Raw genomic sequence first — 22,185 nt, forward strand, 5'->3', positions numbered from 1 at the left:
GAATGAATGATATCTAATATCTTTCCAGGGAGATCCAATCGGTGGAAACATCTTGAATTACCTACTCGAGAAATCACGAGTAGTGCATCAATTTTCGGGAGAGCGTAATTTTCATATATTTTATCAATTGTTAGCCGGAGCAGGCGAGGAGACTTTGCGGAAGTTATATCTCAAGAGAAATTTAGATACGTACTATTACCTTACCAATGGGGTAAGCTATTATTTTTGCTTTCTAATCAACCGACTGTTTTTTAACGTACATTGCGAGACAGGTTCCATATTATTTTTAGACGAAAGGCACCATAGACAGTATCGACGATGCGACTCAGTATAATGAAGTAATAAAGGCGATGAAGACTATGGAGATGACTCAGCAGGAACAGGATGACCTATTCGCAATAGTTGCATCGGTATTGCACATGGGAAATGTTGGTTTTACCGAGGAAGATGGTGTCGCGCAAATCTTAAAACCAGCTTCTGTCGAGGCGGTTGCCGCTGTAAGTTTAAGGCATCCATACCACACATAAATAGTAAAATAGATAATAAAGTATCTTTCAGTCTCTTACGATTCGTTTGATGGAAATTTGTTGGCCAATTATTTTCAATTTTTATATTCATTCGCAGTTATTGGGTTGCGACATAAAGCAGTTGGCGGGCGCCTTTACAAATCGCACCATAGACGCCCACGGTGACGTGGTCGTTTCCCCGTTGAACAGAGAATTTGCGATTTATGCACGGGATGCGTTGGCGAAAGCTGTATATGACAGACTGTTCACATGGCTCGTGACCAGATTGAATAAATCCTTGCAGCCGATTAACAATCCACATAAGAAAATGGTCATAGGAATCCTGGATATTTATGGTTTCGAAATCTTTCAGAAGAACAGGTACATGATCTCTAAGGTTAAATAATGTTTATTTAATAATCGTCTTTTTTTCATTACACGATTCATGAAAGATATCATTCAATAGCTTCGAACAGTTCTGTATAAATTACTGCAATGAGAAGTTGCAGCAACTTTTTATTCAATTGACATTGAAATCGGAACAAGAGGAGTATTTGAGAGAGGGAATAACGTGGGAAAATGTTCAATATTTTAATAATAAAGTCATTTGCGATTTAATCGAAGAAAAATATAAAGGTATTAATTCAAAATTTACATTAGTAAATTAATGAAAATTGTAAATATGATATACTATTTTATGTGTATCTGTTTCAGGTATAATATCCTTAATGGATGAAGAATGCCTTCGTCCCGGAGAACCAACCGATTTGAGCTTCCTGGAAAAATTGAATGTAAATTTGAATAATCATCCTCATTACATAAGCCACATGAAAGCAGATCTACAAACACAGAAAGTTATGGGACGTGATGTAAGACTTAAACCTCACAATTTATTATATAATCTTCTAATATAATTTTCCCTAACATAATTGTGTATTTCAGGAGTTTAGATTGGTGCATTACGCTGGCGAAGTAACGTACAACGTCCGTGGGTTCCTTGAGAAGAATAATGATTTATTATATAGAGATTTGCGTGAAGTAATGTCGCACACGACGAACTCGATTATTAAGGTACTTCCACTAATTGATATCGAGACATTATTTCCCCGGTTTTTCGTATTAAAATTTATGATTTTGTAGAACGTGTTTGACGTAAAAGATTTGACCAGCAAAAAACGACCAGATACTGCTATTACGCAATTTAAAAACAGTTTAAATAATCTGGTGGAGATTCTTATGGGCAAAGAACCTTCTTATATTCGTTGTATTAAACCCAATGACTATAAAATGCCTAGTAAGTTTCAGTAATTCCTATTTTATTATATTCGAAAAATATTTCATATATTTCAAAATATTTGTAATATCATTTTAGATAAATTCAACGAGAAAATTATACTGCATCAAGTAAAGTATTTAGGTCTTATGGAAAATTTAAGAGTAAGGCGAGCTGGTTTTGCCTACAGAAGGCCCTATGAACAATTCTTACAACGTTATAAATCTCTGTGTCCGCAAACATGGCCTAACTATCATGGTCCCGCTAAAGAAGGTGTACAGATACTCGTGTGTCATCTTGGTTTCGAAGAAGATGAATACAGGATGGGCAAGTAAGAACTGTTAACACAAATAAAGAGTTACATTATTTTTTATTTATTGAAAAATGCATCTAACACTGGATAAAATTTATTACACAGTACAAAATTATTCATTCGATTCCCTAAGACATTATTCGATACGGAAGACGCCTTCCAGATGAAGAAGCATGAAATAGCTGCTATTATTCAAAGTAAATGGAAGTGTATATTAATAAGACGAAGGTATTTAAACATGAGAAAGGCAGCAGTAGTTTTTCAAAAGTATATTCGAAGATGGTTGGCGAAACAGGAAGCTGAAAGAAGGCGAAAAGCAGTTATTATTATTCGACGGTATTATGAATCAATTTTCCTGATTAAATATTTTTTACACATTTTAGACATATACAATAAATTAAAATAATTCTATGTAGATTTATCGAAGGATTTATTACACGAAATGGGCCACCAACAGAGCTTAACATCGCTTTTATCGAGCTAGCAAAATCTCAGTGGTTAATCAAGCTCTCTAAGTCACTTCCAGTTGGTGTGTTAAATAATTATTGGCCACCATGTCCATATTCTTGTCGAGAAGTAAGATAAACGACTGTCTAATTCTATGTATGCATGTGTCTTTTTATAAAGTAATAATGATGTTTCGATTTAGGCCTCAGAGCATTTGCGCATCATATACAAAAAATGGAAAGCTCGGAATTATAGATTGGCTTTGTCAAAAGAGGATAAGCAGCAATTCGAATTAAAAATTTTAGCTGAATCTCTCTTCAAAGACAAAAAGAAATCGTATGCAAAGAGTTTTGGACCAAAGTTCAAGAATGATCGGCTTGGTCCCGAATACAATGCCTTGAGACAGAGTTTCATTAATAATCATCTTTCTAAAAATGAAACTATAAAAGTAAACAATTTTCTATATTTAAAATGTATAGTTTTTAAATTTTAGTTCTAATAATATTTTTTATTTATCTCTTCTTTAGTATGCGACTCCTGTTATTAAATATGATCGACATGGTTATAAACCCCGTGAAAGGGTATTAATTTTAACAGAGCATGCTGTGTATATTTTAGATACCTTAAAAACGTTCAAACTTAAACATCGATTACCGTATAAATCAATTGAAGAGTTGGTGGTTACTGGAGAATCGGACAATTTATTGATCGTTAGGATACCACCCGAATTAAAAAAGGATAAGGTTTGTCATTATTATACTATTAAAAAAGTGTAAATGAATTACTAATATTTCTTAATTGTCGTTACTTATCTTTTGTTTAGGGTGATTTAATTTTGGAGGTACCACATATCATAGAAGCATTAACAAAAGCAATTGATATCACTAATAACCCAAATATTCTTAAAATTGTTCATACGGAATCGTAAGTACAAATAAAAATAGTTAATTCTAATTAAAGAAATGAACCCTGATTAAAAACAAACAAATATGCTCATGCTGGGTGCTTAACTAATATCACGTTTCAGAGTGTCACATAAACTAGTCAGTGGTAAAGAAGGTGTGATTGAATTCAGAACTGGTACAACTCCAGCCATTAGTAAAAACAGACAAAGTGGACATTTATTAGTGGTAAATATAAACCTTGCTTTGTGTTTAGTTCAGTTTTACTCCAGTTAATGTTCGCGGAGTCTTTCCCATCAATTCCTGGAATTGGTATTACAGAGTGAGCGTATCATTCGCTCTGAATGTCACAGTCTCGCTCTTGCAGTCTGAGATGAAAGTACCGAAAAGGAATAAACCCGTGTAACTTCTGAGAATTCACCTTCTAGAATAGTTTTCATTGCACAGGTTCAAACCAGCGAACATTAAACGGGGACTACTGTAGAACATTTGGTAGATTCAAAATAAGATATGCTGCTCAACTTGTATTTGTGTTTAACGTTGTAGGTGGCTTCTCCATAAAGTTCAAATAATGTTTTAAACGAACTTGTACTTAGAAAGAAGCGTTCAGCCTACAAAATACGATACATAACGCAGCCTTAATCGATGTGATCTAGAGTGGAAGTTTATTAAGAAGAGATAATATATTAAAATTTAGTACATTTATCAAATCGAACTCACAATTTTGTACCTTGTTATATGAGTTATGTAAAATATCTTGTGAAATAATGTTTATTTTTGTAATTAGCGCATTATCAGCGAAATGAAAACCTTTCGCCGTCGATGTGAATCAATTAAAAACGAAACCCTTGTGCCTTCTAGGAAACTATTGTCGGATAATCGCACAAAAAAGTAATTTATTGCGGGATGTTTTGCAGGTGCACTGAAAATTATTATTTTCTTTTTATATTTATATTCTATAAGTCACTGTGCCATTGATTTCATGTTCAGAATTATTCTATGAAATAACAATACAAATTAAAATAATGATCTTAAATCTTAACAGATATATGATTTTATACTATTTTCCCATTATTTACATCCCTCTGTTAGCAATAAATTTTACATATATATATTGAAATGGTTTGCTTATTTATTTTTATTCTTTGTATCGTTTTGTATCATTGTATTGTTCATTTTACAATACAAATCTTTATTTATATTACATTTATTATTTCAGTAAAATAAAGAAGTCTTTTTTAGTATCAATCTTAAAATAATACCATAAATTATTTCTTTTTCAACGTAACTGCTTCCTTTCTAGTAAGTAATCTTTTTCCTTCCAAAGCTTTTTCTCTCAATTCATCTTCCATTGCTTTGTTAACTGTTTTTGTAATTATTTGTTTTAACTTATGCGTTTCTTCAAATTTCCTCTTTTTAGGTTGAATAGGTGCATCTATAAATAAAAAAATTCAAACAAATTTTGTTAATAAATTTACATATAATTTAATTTTTTTACTTACAATTTACAACGCTTTATTTTATGGTAGAAGTTTATAAAAAAATACTTACTATTTCGTCTTTGAATACCAGAACTCTTTTTGTTCTTACTTTTTCCTTTTACCGTCGATGGCACTTTAGCTTTCACTTTTAATTTTCCTTGGGCCATGTCCTAAATATTTGATGAAAAGTTTACTAATATTTGATATACAGTTATAGCACATAATACATATGTACATACAGTGTATATACACTGATACTACCACACAAAACCTAACCTCGACATTACTAAAAAGAATATATACGCATTTTAATATAAGTTAAATACATGTTTTATAATCATGGACAAAATATTACAAAAAAATAGCGATTATTCTTTTTTTATAGGCTATATTTGTTTTTTGACTATCTTACGTCACTGTCGACTTATGTACTATGTACTATGACCAATTTTGCAATCTGTTAAATTATGATATTTTATGCATTATTTTAAACTTATTTATTTTATTGTGATGTAATTTCAGATAGTACAATAAATTAATAATACTTTCAGTTTTAGTTTGGTCGTGTTATATGCTAATAACTTGCCAGATCAACGGAACTTGTATGTGTGGCATTTAACTGTTTGTAGTGTTCACTACAATTTACTGTTTGTTATCAGATCGTTCGGTTCATACTTTGACGAAATACCACGTTTAACTCTCACTTCCTTTTTATCACTTATTTGATATAGAGAAATAGAACAATCAGAATGGCTCTTTCTAAGCCTAAAGATTTAATACTTCAACTTACTTCTGCTTATTTCGAACGTCTTTATACGAGTCCGCTGAAAACTAAAGCGATCACTAGGTATGTCACAGCGAATACAAATTACGTTCCACTTTTAAAATATATTTTAAAGGGAATGTTATTTGTTCTTTTAGTTGTGTCATCGCAGCTCTCGGAAATTTTATTTCGCAAAAAATATCTGGTGCAAAGCGTTTCAATGAAGACAGTTTCCTCGCATTTGCTCTCTTTGGGTAAGTTTCAATAAATTATGGACTAAATCAAGTATTTAAGTACAGCTAGTATAATTGTAATTTTTCATCAAAAAATTATTTGTCCTCTCAAAGTATTACTTCTTTTGTAGGCTATTCTTTGGAGGCCCACTTCCACATTATTTTTATACATATATAAATCCATTTGTGAGAAACCCTTTAATTCTTTTGTTAATAGAAAGATGTTTATATACACCGTGTTATCAGGCATTAGCATTATACATGTTGTCTATGTTTGAGGTATGATCTATTTATGCATGTCAATTTGTTTCCATCACTTATTGTCTTTTCCAACTATCCAAATTCCTTTTTGTTGTAGGGTAGTTCACATGATGATGCTTTGAAACAAATGAAAAAGTTATATTTGCCAGTACTTACTGCAAATTTAAAATATTTAACATTACTTCAGTTTATTAACTTAAAATATGTTCCACCAATTGTAAGTTCACTCGAGTATTTAATAACCTAAATTAAACTACTTACTGAAATGATTTCAAAATTAATACATATTTAACAATCTTTTTCAGTTACGTGTTCTTGTGGTAAATCTTATTGGTTTTTGTTGGGCTATATATCTCGCACAACAGCGTTCTAAACAGACAAAAGCTACAAAATAACATCAGTGGAGCAAGATACTAACATATTCATATAATAGAGATTTAATTTTTATATTACTAAATATAAAAAGGATATACTGCTTATGGGATACATATTTATCAAGCACTACATATTTTATACATAAATTATGTAAATAATTTCTCATTCCAATGTTACACAGTCTAGTCTGTGTATAATTATACTACTGTACGTTATAGGCAGTTTTAAACTGAACACTATCCTTACTAGTACCTAAGCTATGGTATAAGAATGGTTATATATATATATAAATGAATTTTGTATGCTTTGTAAAAGAAGGAGAAAATATTTTAAGCTTTTTAATTTAATCACACAACAACAATACAGAGTATATTACAGATATAATCAGAATTTCTTTCATTTCAACGATGGTAACATTTGACGGCTGTAAATTATGAATAATAAATATTAATGTCAAGAGCCATGGTGTGCAAAGATAACAATGTTTTTCCTTCCTACGTTCGTATAAATAACTTCCACTTCATAATTCGTCAGAGTTTTGTAATATTGTAAAACGCATTAATCAAATAATAGAATGAATTTTCCAGACCTTACATATATTAATTTTAAAATCAAGACTTTCATGTGATAAGTATCTACATATTTATGTTTCAGTTTCGTTTCATAGATATGCATCAAAGGTGAATTAATGTTGCAACACTATAGCAATTGACATTTTTTTCAATAAAACTGAGTCAGTCATTATGCAAGAACTAATTCTACATAGTTTTTCCTCCTAATCATAAACAATGTAGACTTTTCAAATATGATTTTTTAACCCTATACATACATTTTCAAGACTTAACTTTGAATAATCAAGACTAGTCTAATTATGTCTTTTGGTACGCTGCCTGGCCTTACAGCCAAATGAAAACTTTCTGACTAGCATTCAGATAAATTGAGTATTGCCAGTAAACGAAACTCTAATAGTTTAACATCATTTTTATACATTTTTCTTGTCTTCAATTGACAAATGACTAGCTATTCGTGATATAAATAAATAAATAAATAAATATATATATTTAAGTCAGAAAATAAATAAATTAATATAGCAAACGAGCATGGTGCTGAGTCTATACACAATAATATATATGTATATACAAAAGGAACAAGTGTAAAACATTGCACTAAAATATGAATTACTTCCTTGAAAAATTAATAGATCAATTTGAATAATATTTCAGTATGTTAATTACTAATGGAATGTCTAAAATTTGACTAGCTGGTGTTTGTATAACAAACAATTATATGATTAGATAATCACCCGGACGTTGTACTACTAGAGTAGTTTTAAATGAACCTTCAAATAATAGAATTGCTACTGAATAATGATGTGAGATCTTAAGAAGCTGCAATCAACATATTTCATGATGCTTATAATCATCATTGTCTTCTTATTGCTTAAGTACGTAGATGTACATAAGTCTACGAAAAACATTATTTTATGAAGACATAAAATTCACAAGATCGTGAGACAATATAATCGAGGAAGATAATGTACTTCCAAAAATGATGGTGTTATAAAATTTTGCTATAAATTAGTCATATATCCTATTATTAAAATATCTTATCTCTGGTTACTCTTGCACATCTAGCTTTTAAATCATGTTTCAATTCATAAAATTGAAAGATGAATGATAGACAAACTTAAATCTTTCATTTCTTTGGTTGTCTTAGTAATGATATAAATATCATACTGTAAGTACATTAAAATCATTCTTACCTAATATCTGACTAAAATAAAAATGGAGCAATAGAAATAACGTTAGTGTTACTAATACTGAAGCTGATGGTATTACTGTGAACCATCATCGATGAGTATTATTAAGTTACGAGTTACGAGATCAAACATGTAAATGCATATTAAGAATTTACAAAGATTTAAAGATGATGCACCAAACTCAGAATGGTGTATTATCTTTGTACCTTCCTGATACGAAAAAATACAGTGAAACCTTTCTTTACAATCGTGTCAATTTCCAACATTATAAACATGATTTAACATGACGTAAGACATGATGTTAGAAAAAAGCATCAAAGGACCTTCATGATCTGCACCATTCTAAATCTGATACATGAAAGGAACGTCTAGTCTTTAGGGATTCGCTCAATCGCTTCAACGCGTGTATGATGGACTTCGACTCGGGGAACAACTTGATCGATGACTTGGACTTGACCAATTACTATGTCTGCTGCTATCTGAACTACTCGGTGACGAAGGTGGTGTCGGAGTAGGTCGATGATATGGAATTGGTCGTTTCCTGGCGCTAAAATTAAGGACTATTAATATTATGATAATCACACAGTTATATACAATAAAAAACGTTTGTTAAAAATTAGATAAAGATATGTTAATCGTAAACAACTCTTACATGAATTAAATAATTTAAGTAGATATTAATACATATTATCATTAATAATAGATATTGAAAAAAAGATATTGAATAAGTGCAAAATAAACCATGCAATGCAACAAAAGAAACCATGCAAAAATAAAAATGTGTTACTTACCTTGCTGTAATTTTAATAAAGGAAGGCAGTGGATTGAAAATGATTCACAGAACACAACGAACAAAAATGTATATCAAGAACTAAAGAAAACAGCTTGCTTTTGTAGCGGTAAATACATTTTATTCGTGACTGACAAAATAAAAGAGAATCTCTACTGTAAATATGTCATTTACAATAATTTATAAGGAAGATACACGCATGCTACGTCTACTCATATTTAGAACATTTTATAAGCAATTAGATACAAATGAAAAAAAGGGGAAGAAAAAATCATACAAACATAAGTATACTTGACTGACTTGAAACGAAATTCATATATAAGTTGTGACGGAGTATACTTTCATTTTACATAACGCGGGTAATTAGATGCGGGGAGTTCGCTAATTATACACATTGCATAGTAAGTGTATATGAGTGTCGAAAGTAGTTCCTTAGAAAATTATTGAATTGATACTGATAAAGTTTTAATGTGCCACAATATGCACAAATAATTATAATTAAACTACACCATTCTTTATGCTTAATCATCAATGATCATTAAACTAGTTTTTACGGTTGCAGCTAAAATTGCTTTGTTTCTCTTTCTTTTTTCATTTACTTATTAAAAATGAAATTCGGTATGCATCACATGTTTACTACTACATTATAATTATAGGAAAGTAATAGAAACATCTGTGCGAAGTCGTAACTTTATCTTCTATGCCTGTCCCTCGATCTGTCTCTGTAGGACACAACACAAAATAGCATTAATAAAAGAACGTCCAAGCGTGAATTCATCGTAAACTTATCGATATCGTCGCTTTGCAAATTGCTTATTATTAATCGGAACTTCTTAAACAAGTGAGCGTTTCAATCGTGAGATGGATACATCGATGATGAATATATAAAATCAAAAAACGAAAATAAAAAATAAAAGTCGAAAGAAGATAAACGTTTCTACGTTTGATACAACAATGTGAGCTTACAAGATTTGGCGTGGTGCGCTGTAAAACCTGATGCTACGATATCGAAACTACCGTTGTATAGATACCTACCTTGTAATACGACGTCTATCTAGAAAACTAGGTGAGCCATGACGTCGAGGTATCGACGGAGACCGAGACCTACTAGAAGCTGAACTGCTGGACGTTGAACGAGAAGACCTACTAGAAACACTGCTTGATGACCGCGATGAACTAGAGAAACTTCTACGACTATGCCTTGAACTGGACACAAAATAGAAATACATTAAACAATTTCTTATAAGAATGGAGTAAAGGAAATACATGTAAAAAAGACTAATTATTCACCTTAAAGAAGAACGTGAACTACTCCTACTATGACTTCTCTTCTCTTTATCTCGCGACAGCCTGGACAATGACCGCGAACGGCTCCTTGACTTCTTCGATAGCGACCGACTTCTAGATTTCTTCGACAGTGATCGACTACGCGATTTCTTTGACAAAGATCTGCTTCTAGACTTCTTCGATAGAGATCGGCTCCTGGATCCTTTCGATAACGACCTGGTCCTACTTCTGGACCTTGATTTTTCCGGTGAATGAGACGGAGATTTTTTTGAACGTGACGGAGATCTAGATACAGATCGTTTTGATTCCGAAGAAGACCTTGACCTGCTCAATCTCTTTGACCTTGCTGGAGATTTAGATGATTTCTTCGATCTTGATGGCGATGTTGGAGACCTGTGTCTAGGAGATGCCGATTTCTTGCTTCTTGATACAGAACGCGATTTTTTGTCTCTGGAGACGGACCTTGAACAATGCCGAGGCGATCTGGAAGACCTTTTCTCCAGTGACACAGATCTCGTGTACGACCTGGAAGGTGACCTGGAGTAAGACTTATTCCTCGGAGAATGCTTTCTAGAAACAGGAGAACTCTTTTTTGAGATGACTGGTGATGCAGATCTTTGCTTAGATTTGTTACTAGGAATCGGAGGCGGAGATTCACTTGGAGAACGTAATTTTACAGTAGTGTCTTTATGGGAGATAGATACGGGCGGTGAGTGTGAGGACGATTTGCTCTGTGACGAGTGTTTCCTTGAGGCAACTGGCGAATTCTTCTTGGTGATACTAGGAGACTTCGAACGATGATTTGTCTTAGCAGTCATGCTCGGTGACCTTAAGTCAACCTTATTTAAGACTGGCGGCAATGGAGGGGGCGATTCACTCGGTGATCGTATTTTTATTGCAGCCTCTTCTCTAGTCAATGGCAAAGCTGGTGAGGGTGATCTGCTGGACACTGGAGACTGAATAGCAGGTAAATGAGATATAGGAGATTTTGACTTAGATTTCTCTTGCACAAGACCAATAGTATTTTGTACCATTTTGGGCGGGTCATTTGGTAAAGCTATATCCAACACGTTATCTTCTTTCTTCTCAACTTTAATCTTTACTGGACTTATTACCTTCTTACCAAGAGTCTCTCTGGCTTTCGCGGCTAATCCACTCTGTAATCGCTTCAATGTATGCATTTCTTTCATTTTTTCTTCGTCCTCTGCTTTTGGTTCATCGTCTGCTATATCTGTTTCATCTTCGCTCGAGGAACGTAACCTAACTCTTGGTGTAATTGTTCGCATTTTTCTCGCTTTCGAAGTTGACCGGGATTTCCGTTTGTTATCGTGATTCTTCTTTTGATCTCGTTTCTTCTTCTCTTCTAATATGTGTTTGTACCGTTCCGGATTTTTCCGTACGGGAGAATAACTCAAAGTAGATCTTCTAGATCTACTTCTTGTTCTACTACGACTTCTACGACGATCTCTAGATCTTTCCCGTCTATCTCTCTGTCTTCTGGGAGACCTGGATCTTCTTCGAGAATCGGATCTCCTGCGCCTAGGAAGTGGTGAAAATCGACGTCGTGATCCATAACGATCGTACCTCGATCGACTTCTGCTTCTGGATATGGAATATCTGTTGTATCTTCTTGGAGATCTCGAAATCCTTCTTCTCCTTGGTGAAGGGCTGATTCGTCGTGACCTTGAATATCTTCTAGGAGACCTTCCTCTATCAGCTTTACTTCTTGATGGTGATCTATGTCGCCTTGGTGGAGGACTCTTATGTACAGCTGGTGATTTATCCTTTTTCTCTGACGCGGGTTTTTTAACGGGAGAATCTTTCCTCTTGGGAGGAGGAGTTTCGTTTCGACCTTTCTCTTGCTTCTTTGGTGAGCGATTCGATCGAGGCTCTTTTGTTGTGTTCTCCGTCTCATCGTTCTTAGCTTTCTCTACAATTTTGTCATGTTTCATAGACTTTTTCGGCCTCTCCGGAGAACTGGAAATTCATCAAATTTATATATAATATAAAACTATGTACTATTAAAAAGGGATTTCTATTTGGGATTATTCAATTGGGATTATTGGGATTATTATTTATCTAATTGATTATTTGACAAATTTATGTGAAAAACTTTGAATTTGAAATTTACCTATCTGACGAGCTGTCGGATGACTGATGCTTCTTCTTGACAGGTATTTTTTTCTTCTAGAAGAAGAAGAGTATGGATTACTATGTTAGACAGGATTATCTAGCGAACATCAATCATGCATATGTACTTGTCAGTAGGATAAAAAAAGAAATCGTAATTGTTCAAAGATTCTCTGGAGTCTGCTCATTCGCTCTAGTACAAATTCAGAAGATAAAAATGTACGAAGTGTTTTAGTTGAAGAGATGTGTCCGCGAAAGAAATATAACTGAGAAAATAAAAAAATCAGAGAAGTTGATAATGTAAACGTTACATACTATTTTAATATTAATCTGTTTGCATTGCACCTAGGCCAGAGAACAAGCAGTCTCCTATTCGTTTATTCTCTCGTAAACGTGATGGTGCTTGACACAAAACGAGTGAAAAGGCAACAACAATCGCAAAAATTCGTACGAATAGAAAAATTACAAAATTATTATTACATTGAGTAGCGGCATATCTGGTACTCACTCAGGGAATATATCCTGTCAAATGGCGCTGATAATTACAAACAATACTGAGATTTACACTTTTGAAATAATGACTGTTAACTTGAAATCAGATAAAAATCTTTACAGAAACAAGCAATGAATCATGCTTATTCAAAGTTAGGCGGCAACACAAAATATTTTATAAAATCCAATGTTCGATTAACAACTAATAGGAGAAAAATGAACGTAAAAGTAAATGTCACATGCTCCTGTTTCACGTGCTAAGGTATATATATATATAAGGTATATATATATATATGGATATAATATAGTTATAAATATGTATATGTATAGAAAGAGAGAGGAAGATAGAAATTTCGTATCTGTTTCCTTAGCATCATTTTCCCTACCTCGTGCTTTTCTTTTGCCTCTGCCTTTGACTTCTTCTTCTTTTTTTTCTTTTTCTTCTTTGACTCAGTTTCGGAAGAACTAAAAAATTAATTATATTAATAATTAAGTATGTATATTAAGTATAAAAAGATACAAATTTTAGAAGTTTGATTACCTGCTATCATCTGAAGCTTCACTAGAATCACTGTCAGAGGAACTAGCCTCAGTCTTCTTGTGTTTCTTTTCCTTTTTCTTCTTCTTGGATTTTTCTTTCTTCTTGCTACCCTTCGGAGATTCCGACCTAGGAAATTCGTTCGTAGTTATTCTAAAAGTTTCACTATAAATAAGTTTAATTTTTTTTTTTGTTAATAATATTTAATTTTTTTAATTCTTGCAGTGGGCGTCTTCCTGTCGACAAGTGCATACCTTGTGCTGACAATAAAGAAAGCTGTAGTACAATGTATCCGTGTGTGAAACAAATACTTTATTCTAATGATACAAGCTACCTGCTGTATTCGATTAAAAAGTAAGAAATTCGGAAAAAGTAGCAGTTGAGAACGCGTAATTCCGGGCGAAATTTTTACACTGATCTATCTCAGTATCTGGATAAGGTATTCAATTTAAAAAATGGATACTAACTTATATACTGATATATATGTATATGTATAGGAAATGCAGTGTGTGAATATTTTAGTAAGTATCGATGTAGAAAAAAAAACGAAAAATCATATATATAAACATATTTTTTCCAATCTTTCACTGCAATCCCAAGTGAATTAAGTAATAAAAAATATAAGTACAACGATACATATATAAGGTGAAAATCACAATATCGGGCTATAGCTAACAAACCGACTACATAATCACTCATTTGGAAGATTTGGTTTTTCATACGTTCTGCGAGATTTTCTTTTTTTTTCTAACTAGTCACCGGACATTGTGCGTTATGTAAAACCAAATCTTTCAAAAGTTACAAAAGACGAGTATACAAAATATGAGGAGTATTGATATAATATGGGATTAGCATTACCTTGATAACCATCGATAGGGACGGACTTGTCAGAAAAAAATAGAGAGATGACATTAACAACAAGCTTTATCGATAACAACAACAAAGATAGAAATGCATGATTTACGCGTCAGATTACGTACAACGTTATTTGTTAAAAAAACCCGTGTATATTTTGTATAATATCGAAGTAAATGTTTGCCCACTGTTTTCTTACATCATTACATTGTATCTAACAAAAAATCTTGCTGATTACTAATTTTTGATGTTACAGGAATTCCAGCAATACAGCAAACATTTACCCTCTAATTATGCCTATTTAGACAAATACCTAAATATATTAGACTCGACTATTTTTCTTTCTTTCTTTTCTTAATACAGATATTTTATATCGTTTTTTTTTATTTTTTTCAAGTATATCTTTTATTTTTTTTTATTACTTTTTTAATTTTTTAAACTTTTTTTTTGGAAAGTAGACGCGACGACCACACTTACCTACTGAGCCTACTGGGTAGGCACTCAGTCCTCCTCAGTTCTGTTTGAAACAGAGAAAGGTGTATGGGACATGAAATAGTAGGTGAGTCATGAGTCAGTATCTGACAAGAGGTGTGTAGTAAGCAAATGAACGAGTGTGGAACTTGCGATAAATGAATAATTAACCGGGGGTTAGGAGAGGAGCTACTACGGGGGATGGTCCGTTCGGTCTTGGAGCCTGGATTTGTGTACACTTTCTCTCGCATGGGACAACGATACGAATTTTTTGTTTAAATAATTCAAGTCACACATAATATATATCATTACATTGCACTATAATAACACAAACAATATTGTACACTATTTTATTACTACTATACTATAGTATGCTGTAGTATACCGTTATAGTACTACTGCTACGCTATAGTATACAGTATACATATTTCTTTTAATATACAGTAGTACAATGTAGTAATATAATTAATACAATTTCCTTCATCTGCACTTACATTATCTTATTTGTCTTTATTTTGGCGGATTAATTAAAACATCGAATCCAGCCTCCATTGACCCGTGCACCATTACGTTGTCTTTTACCTTTCCTTCTTGTGCTTCTTTCCCTTTTTCTTTTTAATTGCACTACCGGACCGTTTGCGTTTCTTCTTCTCCGGGACGGACGTAGTGTCCGGAGCTGGACTCGGGGTCCGTACTAATTCATACACTTTGCTCGCCGCCGCTCTTGCCTCAGCCTCGCGCGCGTGCCTCTCCGGATCTAGGCTACTTCCCTCCACGAAGAACTCCGATATCCCGAACGCCTCGCGTAGCTTTGCATTTTTCTCTTGCTGCGCCTCGGCGATCTGATGTGTCTCTCTTACACTGCAAGAAAAAGTTGTATTGTCATTTTCCATCAAGCATAAATCTCTTTTGTACGATGATACATTAAATCAATAACAAAGTAATCTCGCATCACGTAAATTATTTGAATCCAAACGATTAATACAATAAATTAATAATAAAAATTTTAAAATTAAAATCTTTTGATCCAGAAAGAAATCTTAGATTTTAATGATCACTGCCGTGTGATATAGTCGCTTAAAGGCACTGGAAACTTTACTCAGTAAATCATATGCGAACACATTGACCCCGTGCACCGAACGTATACCAAGTTCGCATATAAACCTAGAAACACGTGGCCATCAGATCTACTCTTCCAGAAACAGCATAAACAATGTCTGTGATCTAAAGAATATTTTCTTCCCAGCAAGATATTTTTTTCCACACGAGATAAGAAAAATCTGACGAAGTAACTGTGCTATGAATAAAAATAAACACATGTCGTGGAGGAAGGGACGAAAACAGGTAACATGACCTATTTTGATATTCTAATCGAATTTGATGACGCGACGAGGAAGCAACACGACGACACGGGGATGAAACGAGGGAAATTCGTACCGCGTTGAAATTTTCACCGTCATCGTCGCGCGAAACCGGACACACTTGGTGGGCCGCTTTAGTTCTGTGAAATTTCGCGACGATCCATAAAGCGTGTAAAGAGATTGACGATGGAGGAGGTGGACGGCGTGTCCCTCGGTGTAGCTTTGGCGAACGTCGATGAAACCGTCCGGACAATGCGGCAAGGCAGTGACATAACACCGAACAGAGGGACTATACCGAAGAGAAATCGAGGTGGCCCCTCTTCTACCCCGCGAGTGAAAAGCAGCAAGCGAGGCCGGGATCGGCCGAGCTACCCCTACGCCAACGCTCGAGCGCGGATCAATACAATCCAGCTGTTCTCTTTTCTGCTATCCCTTTCGCGCCACTACTCCTCGCCGCTGCACGCTCGAATTCAGCAGCCAACCACTTGCGAAGTATCGCTAAACGGAGATCAAACGGCCAAATAATCCTTATTTTTTCTTATGCTCTTTTATTTTTCTCTTGTCACCCTTTAACAGGCTTATTTAATTGAAAGAGTTTGATGGTTGATTTCGTTCGAAATGATGTGAATTTTTTGGTAATTATTCTTTTGAAAGACGAGATATTTTATATTTTAATATATAATTTTTTTTCTTCTAAATGTTCTTTCTTTCTTTATGCAAGGTAGAGTTAAATAATGCGAGCCTTTGGTAGTCGTCTTTTTAGAAAATAGGTATATTGTACGTTTTTTCCTTTCTCTTATCTTTCTGTTTTCCTAAGATGGAGTTGAATCTGTTTTCGAATTATTATATTTAGAATAATTGAACGAAGTATGTAGTATCGTAAAGGTAGTTACTTTTGATTATTATGGCGTGTTAAAGGGTAACAGTTGTTTACAGGGAAATGTTTCCCTTTCGCGTGGGATTGGGGGTCAACAGTGTGAATCATCCCCAAATAGAACTCAAAGAGAGCGTTTGCCTTTTTAATCCCCCCAGTTAATCACATCTCCTCTTTGCTGATATTTTTAGGTTTTGAATTTCTGTCGAGAACTTTTTAAGTTATTAACTTTCTAGTTAAAAACTGTAAAATAAACAAATATATTTATAGCAATGTTTGAATAGGAAAGGAATATGTAGCGATACTTTCCTACATTCTATCAGCTGTGTGCCATTAGACGTATCGAATATCCATGTACAATAAGCAGAGACGATAATCTGTGGTCAGAGAAACCCAATTCCTTCAGTTAGTCTTTCTATCTTCCCACGGACTTCTCGAGAAAATTAATTCAAATTTAAAAATACAATCATTCTAAGTCTTTACAATAACGATTATGTAGAAAAAGAATTTTCTTAAAGCCTAGAAAAATTATTAGAACGTAGAAACTATAATTTTTACCTTCGATAACTTTTCAAAGATTTTTATATAATGTAAAAAGATTTTATCTCAAAACAATAAATTTTCACAGGTGAAAGGTAGACGGCAAAAAATCTTAAAAATGCATTAATCGATAAAAAATATTAAAAAAAAAAAAAGGATGAACATTTACCATTTTTATAGTAATGAAAAGTAAAAGGTTCGTGTCTAAACAAGATAAGTTGCCACAAATAAAAAGCAGGCCATAAAAACGTATTATTCAACGTAAGAAAAAATTATACACTTAATAAACGTTCGTGACAAATTCACCTAACGACGGAGCGCATGTTGCTTCGCCGTCCGGCGAGGAGGTGGAGTTGTATGCGCTGACAACAGCAACAATGCTGTCGCATCTGCAGCTGTGCACGCTTCTTTCCGTTCGCCACTTGCAACTTTCGTTTTCGCGATCGTTTCATCACCTTCTGTCTATCCAAGAAGAAATTTCCTCTCCAGAGTGTCTCAAAAAATGCTCGGCCATCAGCTGGACCTCGTCCACGAGCTGGTTTCAAAGGAGCTACTGTCACAGACATAATCATTCCTCGATTCAAAACTCTCGATAGAAAAATCTCCTCCTCTTCCTTGATATTTTTCAATTAACGATATATATAAATTAATCGAAACTTCGATCTTGTTGCAAATTCTCTCTTCTATTTGTAATCAATATTTTTCTTGATCCCTTCATTGAAATATACATTTTGGTAATTCTTTCAAGTTTCCTTTATATCCATTACATAAACGTTTTCAAATTATGAGATGTAACATATTATAAGATTTTTCTTTTAGTTATAAGATTTCTGAGAAGATTTATAATAATGTATTCGGTATTTTCCCGATATAGTTACCAATAAATTTTATCTCATTTAGCCGGCAATTTGCTTGGTCAGCCACTGGCAACTCTAGAGGACAAACTAAGGGCTTGAATAATTAACGGCCGGGTAATTAGATGAGCATTAAGTACGATCGGCCGCTAATTTACGTTAAGGAGCTCTACCGGTCGGGCGACGGGCATGCGAGTAGTTCCGATGCAGCTTAATCCCCTTCTCGAGGCAGGCTTTGACAGTTTAGGCGGTCGGAAGGGGGTTGAGGGTTGGAGGCGCAGGTAATGGCTTCCTCCCCCGATTACACCAGCACCTTATTCAGAACCTCTGCTATCCTACCGAGAACAATCATCCGGCAGCGATGATGAAAACGTCACTTTTCGTCTCTGATCCCTTTCTTCTCTTTTTCCTCTTTTCTCTCTTTCCCTATCTTCTCTTGTTCACCGAGAAAAATTCCTCGTTGCTTGATCGATTATTTCTCCGAACAGCAATCGTCGTTGAAACCAATCTCTTCTTAAAATAACAAACTTTTTGTTTGGAATTATTTGAGAAATTTCTTTTTCGTGTTAATTTCTCTTAAACTTTTTTAAGTATTTCCTCTTCAATCTTGATTGTATTTTTGCTCTTAGATTTTTAAGAGTTTTATATAATTAGTAATACATGTATATTGTATAGAGATATATATCTTAGTGACTCGTGTAAGAATATAGGAATATATCGTAATTTCATTGTAGCTTACATGCTAAGGAAGACTTCGTATCAGGCACACTATAGTCGCCGCGCCTCCACTCGTACACGCTGAGTGCACAGAGAAGCAAGACGTCTTAATTAATTATTGTCGATTCATCGACCTGGAGACACATGGATTTTTATCATAGAAAAATGTCGGATCCCATTCAAATCTTCCGATTTCTCTTCTCTCGTAATCAATTCAAAACACGTGGGGATTATGCTCTTCTGTTAAGTCTTCTCGCTCTCCCTCTGCGTTAGAATCAGGAGTTTCTTTTTACCCTGAATCTTTTTCTAATACGTTCCTTGATCTAACAAATTTTATAATAGATATGCGTATCCGTACGGAACATGTGCGTAAATTTAAATCGGAATTGAGATTGGATTAATACACGAGTACGAATGATTTCTCTTCCTCCTTCGAATTCAACCTACGTACCTTAAATTACACTTAACACGCCAACTTATCACTTACGATTAATTAAAACATATAATATATAATATATATATATATATGTATGTATGTATATATATAATAATCTATACGCTAATGGAAGACTTTTGTGATTTGTTTGTTTGCGAGTGTATCACGAAACCGTTACATGTTCCCTCCTGTTTTTGGTCTCTTTTTTTTCTTTTTTGATTTTTTTTTCTTCTGACTATTGGCCAACGATTCGTGTACTCGACGAGAGTCGACGACGCGTAGCGTCGTAACGCCGGTCCATCCTCGCACTGAGGCGGAAAGAGTCGAGTATGAGAGATGCTGGAACAGAACTCTCCCTCTCTCTGGCTCGACCCTTTGCGTATCTCTGTTTCTCTTTCTGTGCACCTCCGTATCTCCCCCCGTTCGTGGGTGGCGCCGGCGCTATGGGGTACGTCGATATCGGCCGCGTAATATCCCTGAAAGCCGACTCGGGAGAGAGAACGCGACTATGTCTCCACCCTCCAATAATATTGGGTTTAGCGGGAACCTGAGCTACCGATCAGAAGCTGTTGCAGCCCCGACATTACATTTACACGAGTTCTAGCCATCGTAGCTATTAGATCTTTGTCTCGAAATCTCTTAAAACTTTCGTTTTCAAAATTTTCGATATGCGCGTTTTGGAACGACATAAATGAATGGATTTAGAACGAATAGTTACGTAAAAGTTTAAATTTTCATTGAATTCGTGGTTTTTAAGTTTTTTCTTTTTTATAAATAAAGAGGATCTTAATATAGTCTTAAAATAGAAACAACCTAATATTGCTCATCATTTACATACCATGCAATACTATTTGCATGCAATTTTATATCATGAAATTACTTGTAGCATATTTAAAAATGCAGCTTATTTACTTTATTTATTTATTTTGTTCGATCATATTTTATATAATATAATCATATAGAAATGTATTAATAAGGAAGAAAATGTACTTACTTTACACGACCAAATTCATCTCTAGATATTGCTGGTTTGGTGTCAGTTCCCATTAACATGGATCTGTATGATTCTACTTTCTTTGTTACCTCTTCGGATGTAAATCTATAAAGCACAAAGAAAGCAAATAAAGAAGAATTCTAGCATTTGTTTAATTATAGTTAGCAGTTTAGTGAAGAAATACACTGCATAGAAAGAATATATTGAAGCCAAAGATAAGCCAAATCCAATTGAAGTTCGGAATCTCATTTACTATTGGGTTCAAAGGGTCGACGAAGCTCTGTATTTCTTTCGTACATAATCTATATCTAATTTTTAAATTTATTTCTAAGAAATATTTATTTTTTGAGCAATTATGATATTACAATAATATAATCAGATTTATGTACAATATTATTATAAAAATAAAGATATGTACTTACCCTTGTTCCTCTAAGATATCTGCCAATTCTGCACATTTGACTTCAACTTTCCTTTTTCTAACATGATCAAGAATATCTTTGTTAGGTTGCTTATTTAGCTGATCTAATTTTCCTTCATCTGTTTTGTAAGTGACTTTGTCTTTAGTCTTGCGTACAATTGCCCAATTTCTTTGGACATGACCATTTGTTCCAGAACCTCGTGGTGTTTGTAATCCAATTCCATTGTACATCTTGTATTATACCTAGAATCATAAAATGTAAAAGGATTCTAAAGAATAATTTATTAATATCGACGAATATTAAAAAAACAAACACATATTTGGTAAAAATGAATATACATAAATAAATTCTTACAAATATTATTTAAATGATATACTATTTGAATTTAGGTAATTAAATAAGTCCATTCATGTTTATTATGTTAGAATAGAAATTTTCAGGGATAAACTTTACAAGAAAAAAAATTTCAAAGAATGATACTATATACATATATATTTTTGTTGACTAAGAATCACGGGAACATTTCTGTACATAATATAGATTAACGAGTGTCTTAACAATGAATGACAGTAAGTGCACAATAGGCATACTGGTTAGGCATTTAGAAACCTGACTAAAGATCATCTTTATTGGGGTCGCGGAGTATATTAATAGAATTCTTCCAAGTGTCCAAAGTGAAATCTTAACTAAATCGCGACGAATCGATCGGCAACGTGACATGATTGAACTAATAACTTTGGAAGGAACGGGCAGGTAGGTTAGAATAGAACACACGTAAATCAATTATCGATCCGGTGAACGTTGCGCAAATTTCACAAATATACACTTTGCGTCGTCGAAAAGCATTACCTTTATATTAGTGACACCACTGACAATCTTGTTGTGTCATGCACGAAACTGTCGATTTTCAAACCCTTCTTAAAACGAAACCAATTAACGAAAAAACACAACCAGTAGCGCGATTCCTGTGGCGTTACCGTTTTCACGCGGCAGCTTTGCAACGTACCGTACGGTGGCATCACTATCGCACATAAGCGTAAGACCAGGAAAATTGCATTGTATTTCGCAATCGCTTCAAGAACAATATTTTTCCACAATATTCAAATTCATA

General features: G+C 33.8%; 4 protein-coding genes across 15 annotated transcripts in view; 2 read left to right on the forward strand and 2 right to left on the reverse strand.

The window, feature by feature from the left end:
- Window positions 1-4,483, forward strand: part of Myo61F (unconventional myosin 61F) — a 34,794-nt gene extending 30,311 nt beyond the window's left edge. For 3 of the 4 annotated variants that reach the window (XM_033329047.2, XM_033329050.2, XM_033329048.2), the window contains 15 exons: window positions 29-211; window positions 291-497; window positions 625-887; window positions 973-1,142; window positions 1,221-1,375; window positions 1,449-1,577; window positions 1,647-1,800; window positions 1,879-2,110; window positions 2,198-2,428; window positions 2,509-2,668; window positions 2,742-2,987; window positions 3,067-3,282; window positions 3,363-3,463; window positions 3,567-3,669; window positions 3,988-4,483. In XM_033329047.2, coding sequence (XP_033184938.1) covers window positions 29-211; window positions 291-497; window positions 625-887; window positions 973-1,142; window positions 1,221-1,375; window positions 1,449-1,577; window positions 1,647-1,800; window positions 1,879-2,110; window positions 2,198-2,428; window positions 2,509-2,668; window positions 2,742-2,987; window positions 3,067-3,282; window positions 3,363-3,463; window positions 3,567-3,669; window positions 3,988-4,002 — 2,565 coding nt within the window. In that variant the 3' untranslated portion in view covers window positions 4,003-4,483. The remainder of the gene's footprint in view (window positions 1-28; window positions 212-290; window positions 498-624; window positions 888-972; window positions 1,143-1,220; window positions 1,376-1,448; window positions 1,578-1,646; window positions 1,801-1,878; window positions 2,111-2,197; window positions 2,429-2,508; window positions 2,669-2,741; window positions 2,988-3,066; window positions 3,283-3,362; window positions 3,464-3,566; window positions 3,670-3,987) is intronic. The other variant, XM_076627995.1, reaches the window with a different exon arrangement.
- LOC117154241 (uncharacterized) lies at window positions 2,131-5,853 on the reverse strand. 6 transcript variants are annotated; one of them, XR_013061909.1, is made up of 5 exons: window positions 5,468-5,606; window positions 4,993-5,092; window positions 4,704-4,876; window positions 3,863-4,363; window positions 2,131-2,391 (listed from the first exon to the last, which is right to left on the reverse strand). XR_013061909.1 is itself a non-coding variant. In XM_076628002.1 (4 exons), the coding sequence occupies exons 2-3, from the start codon at window positions 5,087-5,089 to the stop codon at window positions 4,710-4,712; spliced, it is 264 nt and encodes an 87-aa protein (XP_076484117.1). In that variant the 5' UTR covers window positions 5,090-5,092; window positions 5,468-5,606; the 3' UTR covers window positions 2,131-2,391; window positions 4,704-4,709. The 6 variants fall into 6 exon arrangements, 5 of the variants coding, with proteins under 5 accessions (XP_076484117.1, XP_033184970.1, XP_033184968.1 ...); XM_076628002.1 differs by lacking the exon at window positions 3,863-4,363; XM_033329079.2 differs by lacking the exons at window positions 2,131-2,391; window positions 3,863-4,363; window positions 5,468-5,606 and adding an exon at window positions 5,713-5,853 and having other exon boundaries at window positions 4,541-4,876.
- On the forward strand, window positions 5,630-7,036 carry LOC117154240 (peroxisomal membrane protein 2). The gene is made up of 5 exons (XM_033329075.2): window positions 5,630-5,769; window positions 5,844-5,939; window positions 6,050-6,197; window positions 6,277-6,396; window positions 6,485-7,036. The coding sequence occupies exons 1-5, from the start codon at window positions 5,672-5,674 to the stop codon at window positions 6,572-6,574; spliced, it is 552 nt and encodes a 183-aa protein (XP_033184966.1). The 5' UTR covers window positions 5,630-5,671; the 3' UTR covers window positions 6,575-7,036.
- Window positions 6,878-22,086, reverse strand: Srrm234 (Serine-arginine repetitive matrix 2/3/4). Of its 4 annotated transcripts, none has more exons than XM_033329051.2 (10): window positions 21,924-22,086; window positions 21,075-21,316; window positions 20,653-20,757; window positions 15,459-15,737; window positions 13,554-13,679; window positions 13,399-13,477; window positions 12,522-12,577; window positions 10,394-12,367; window positions 10,139-10,309; window positions 6,878-8,860 (listed from the first exon to the last, which is right to left on the reverse strand). In XM_033329051.2, the coding sequence occupies exons 2-10, from the start codon at window positions 21,302-21,304 to the stop codon at window positions 8,710-8,712; spliced, it is 3,171 nt and encodes a 1,056-aa protein (XP_033184942.1). In that variant the 5' UTR covers window positions 21,305-21,316; window positions 21,924-22,086; the 3' UTR covers window positions 6,878-8,709. The 4 variants fall into 4 exon arrangements, with proteins under 4 accessions (XP_033184942.1, XP_033184943.1, XP_033184946.1 ...); XM_033329053.2 differs by lacking the exon at window positions 6,878-8,860 and adding an exon at window positions 9,203-9,825; XM_033329052.2 differs by lacking the exons at window positions 20,653-20,757; window positions 21,075-21,316; window positions 21,924-22,086 and adding an exon at window positions 17,958-20,028.
- Between the last annotated feature and the right edge of the window lie 99 nt (window positions 22,087-22,185).

The sequence above is a fragment of the Bombus vancouverensis genome, chromosome 3, assembly GCF_051014615.1.
Source record: "Bombus vancouverensis nearcticus chromosome 3, iyBomVanc1_principal, whole genome shotgun sequence".
NCBI lineage: Eukaryota > Metazoa > Arthropoda > Insecta > Hymenoptera > Apidae > Bombus > Bombus vancouverensis.

Coding starts and splice junctions, on each gene's coding strand:
- LOC117154241 (XM_076628002.1), bottom strand. CDS start 5,089: ATGGCCCAAGGAAAATTAAAAGTGAAAGCTAAAGTGCCATCGACGGTA. Junction 4,877..4,992: donor TGGTATTCAAAGACGAAATA/GTAAGTATTTTT, acceptor TTTTATTTATAG/ATGCACCTATTCAACCTAAA.
- LOC117154240 (XM_033329075.2), top strand. CDS start 5,672: ATGGCTCTTTCTAAGCCTAAAGATTTAATACTTCAACTTACTTCTGCT. Junction 5,940..6,049: donor CTCGCATTTGCTCTCTTTGG/GTAAGTTTCAAT, acceptor CTTCTTTTGTAG/GCTATTCTTTGGAGGCCCAC. Junction 6,198..6,276: donor ACATGTTGTCTATGTTTGAG/GTATGATCTATT, acceptor TTTTTGTTGTAG/GGTAGTTCACATGATGATGC.
- Srrm234 (XM_033329051.2), bottom strand. CDS start 21,304: ATGTACAATGGAATTGGATTACAAACACCACGAGGTTCTGGAACAAAT. Junction 15,738..20,652: donor GATGAATTTGGTCGTGTAAA/GTAAGTACATTT, acceptor TTTTTCTTGCAG/TGTAAGAGAGACACATCAGA. Junction 13,478..13,553: donor GAAGCTTCAGATGATAGCAG/GTAATCAAACTT, acceptor TTAATTTTTTAG/TTCTTCCGAAACTGAGTCAA.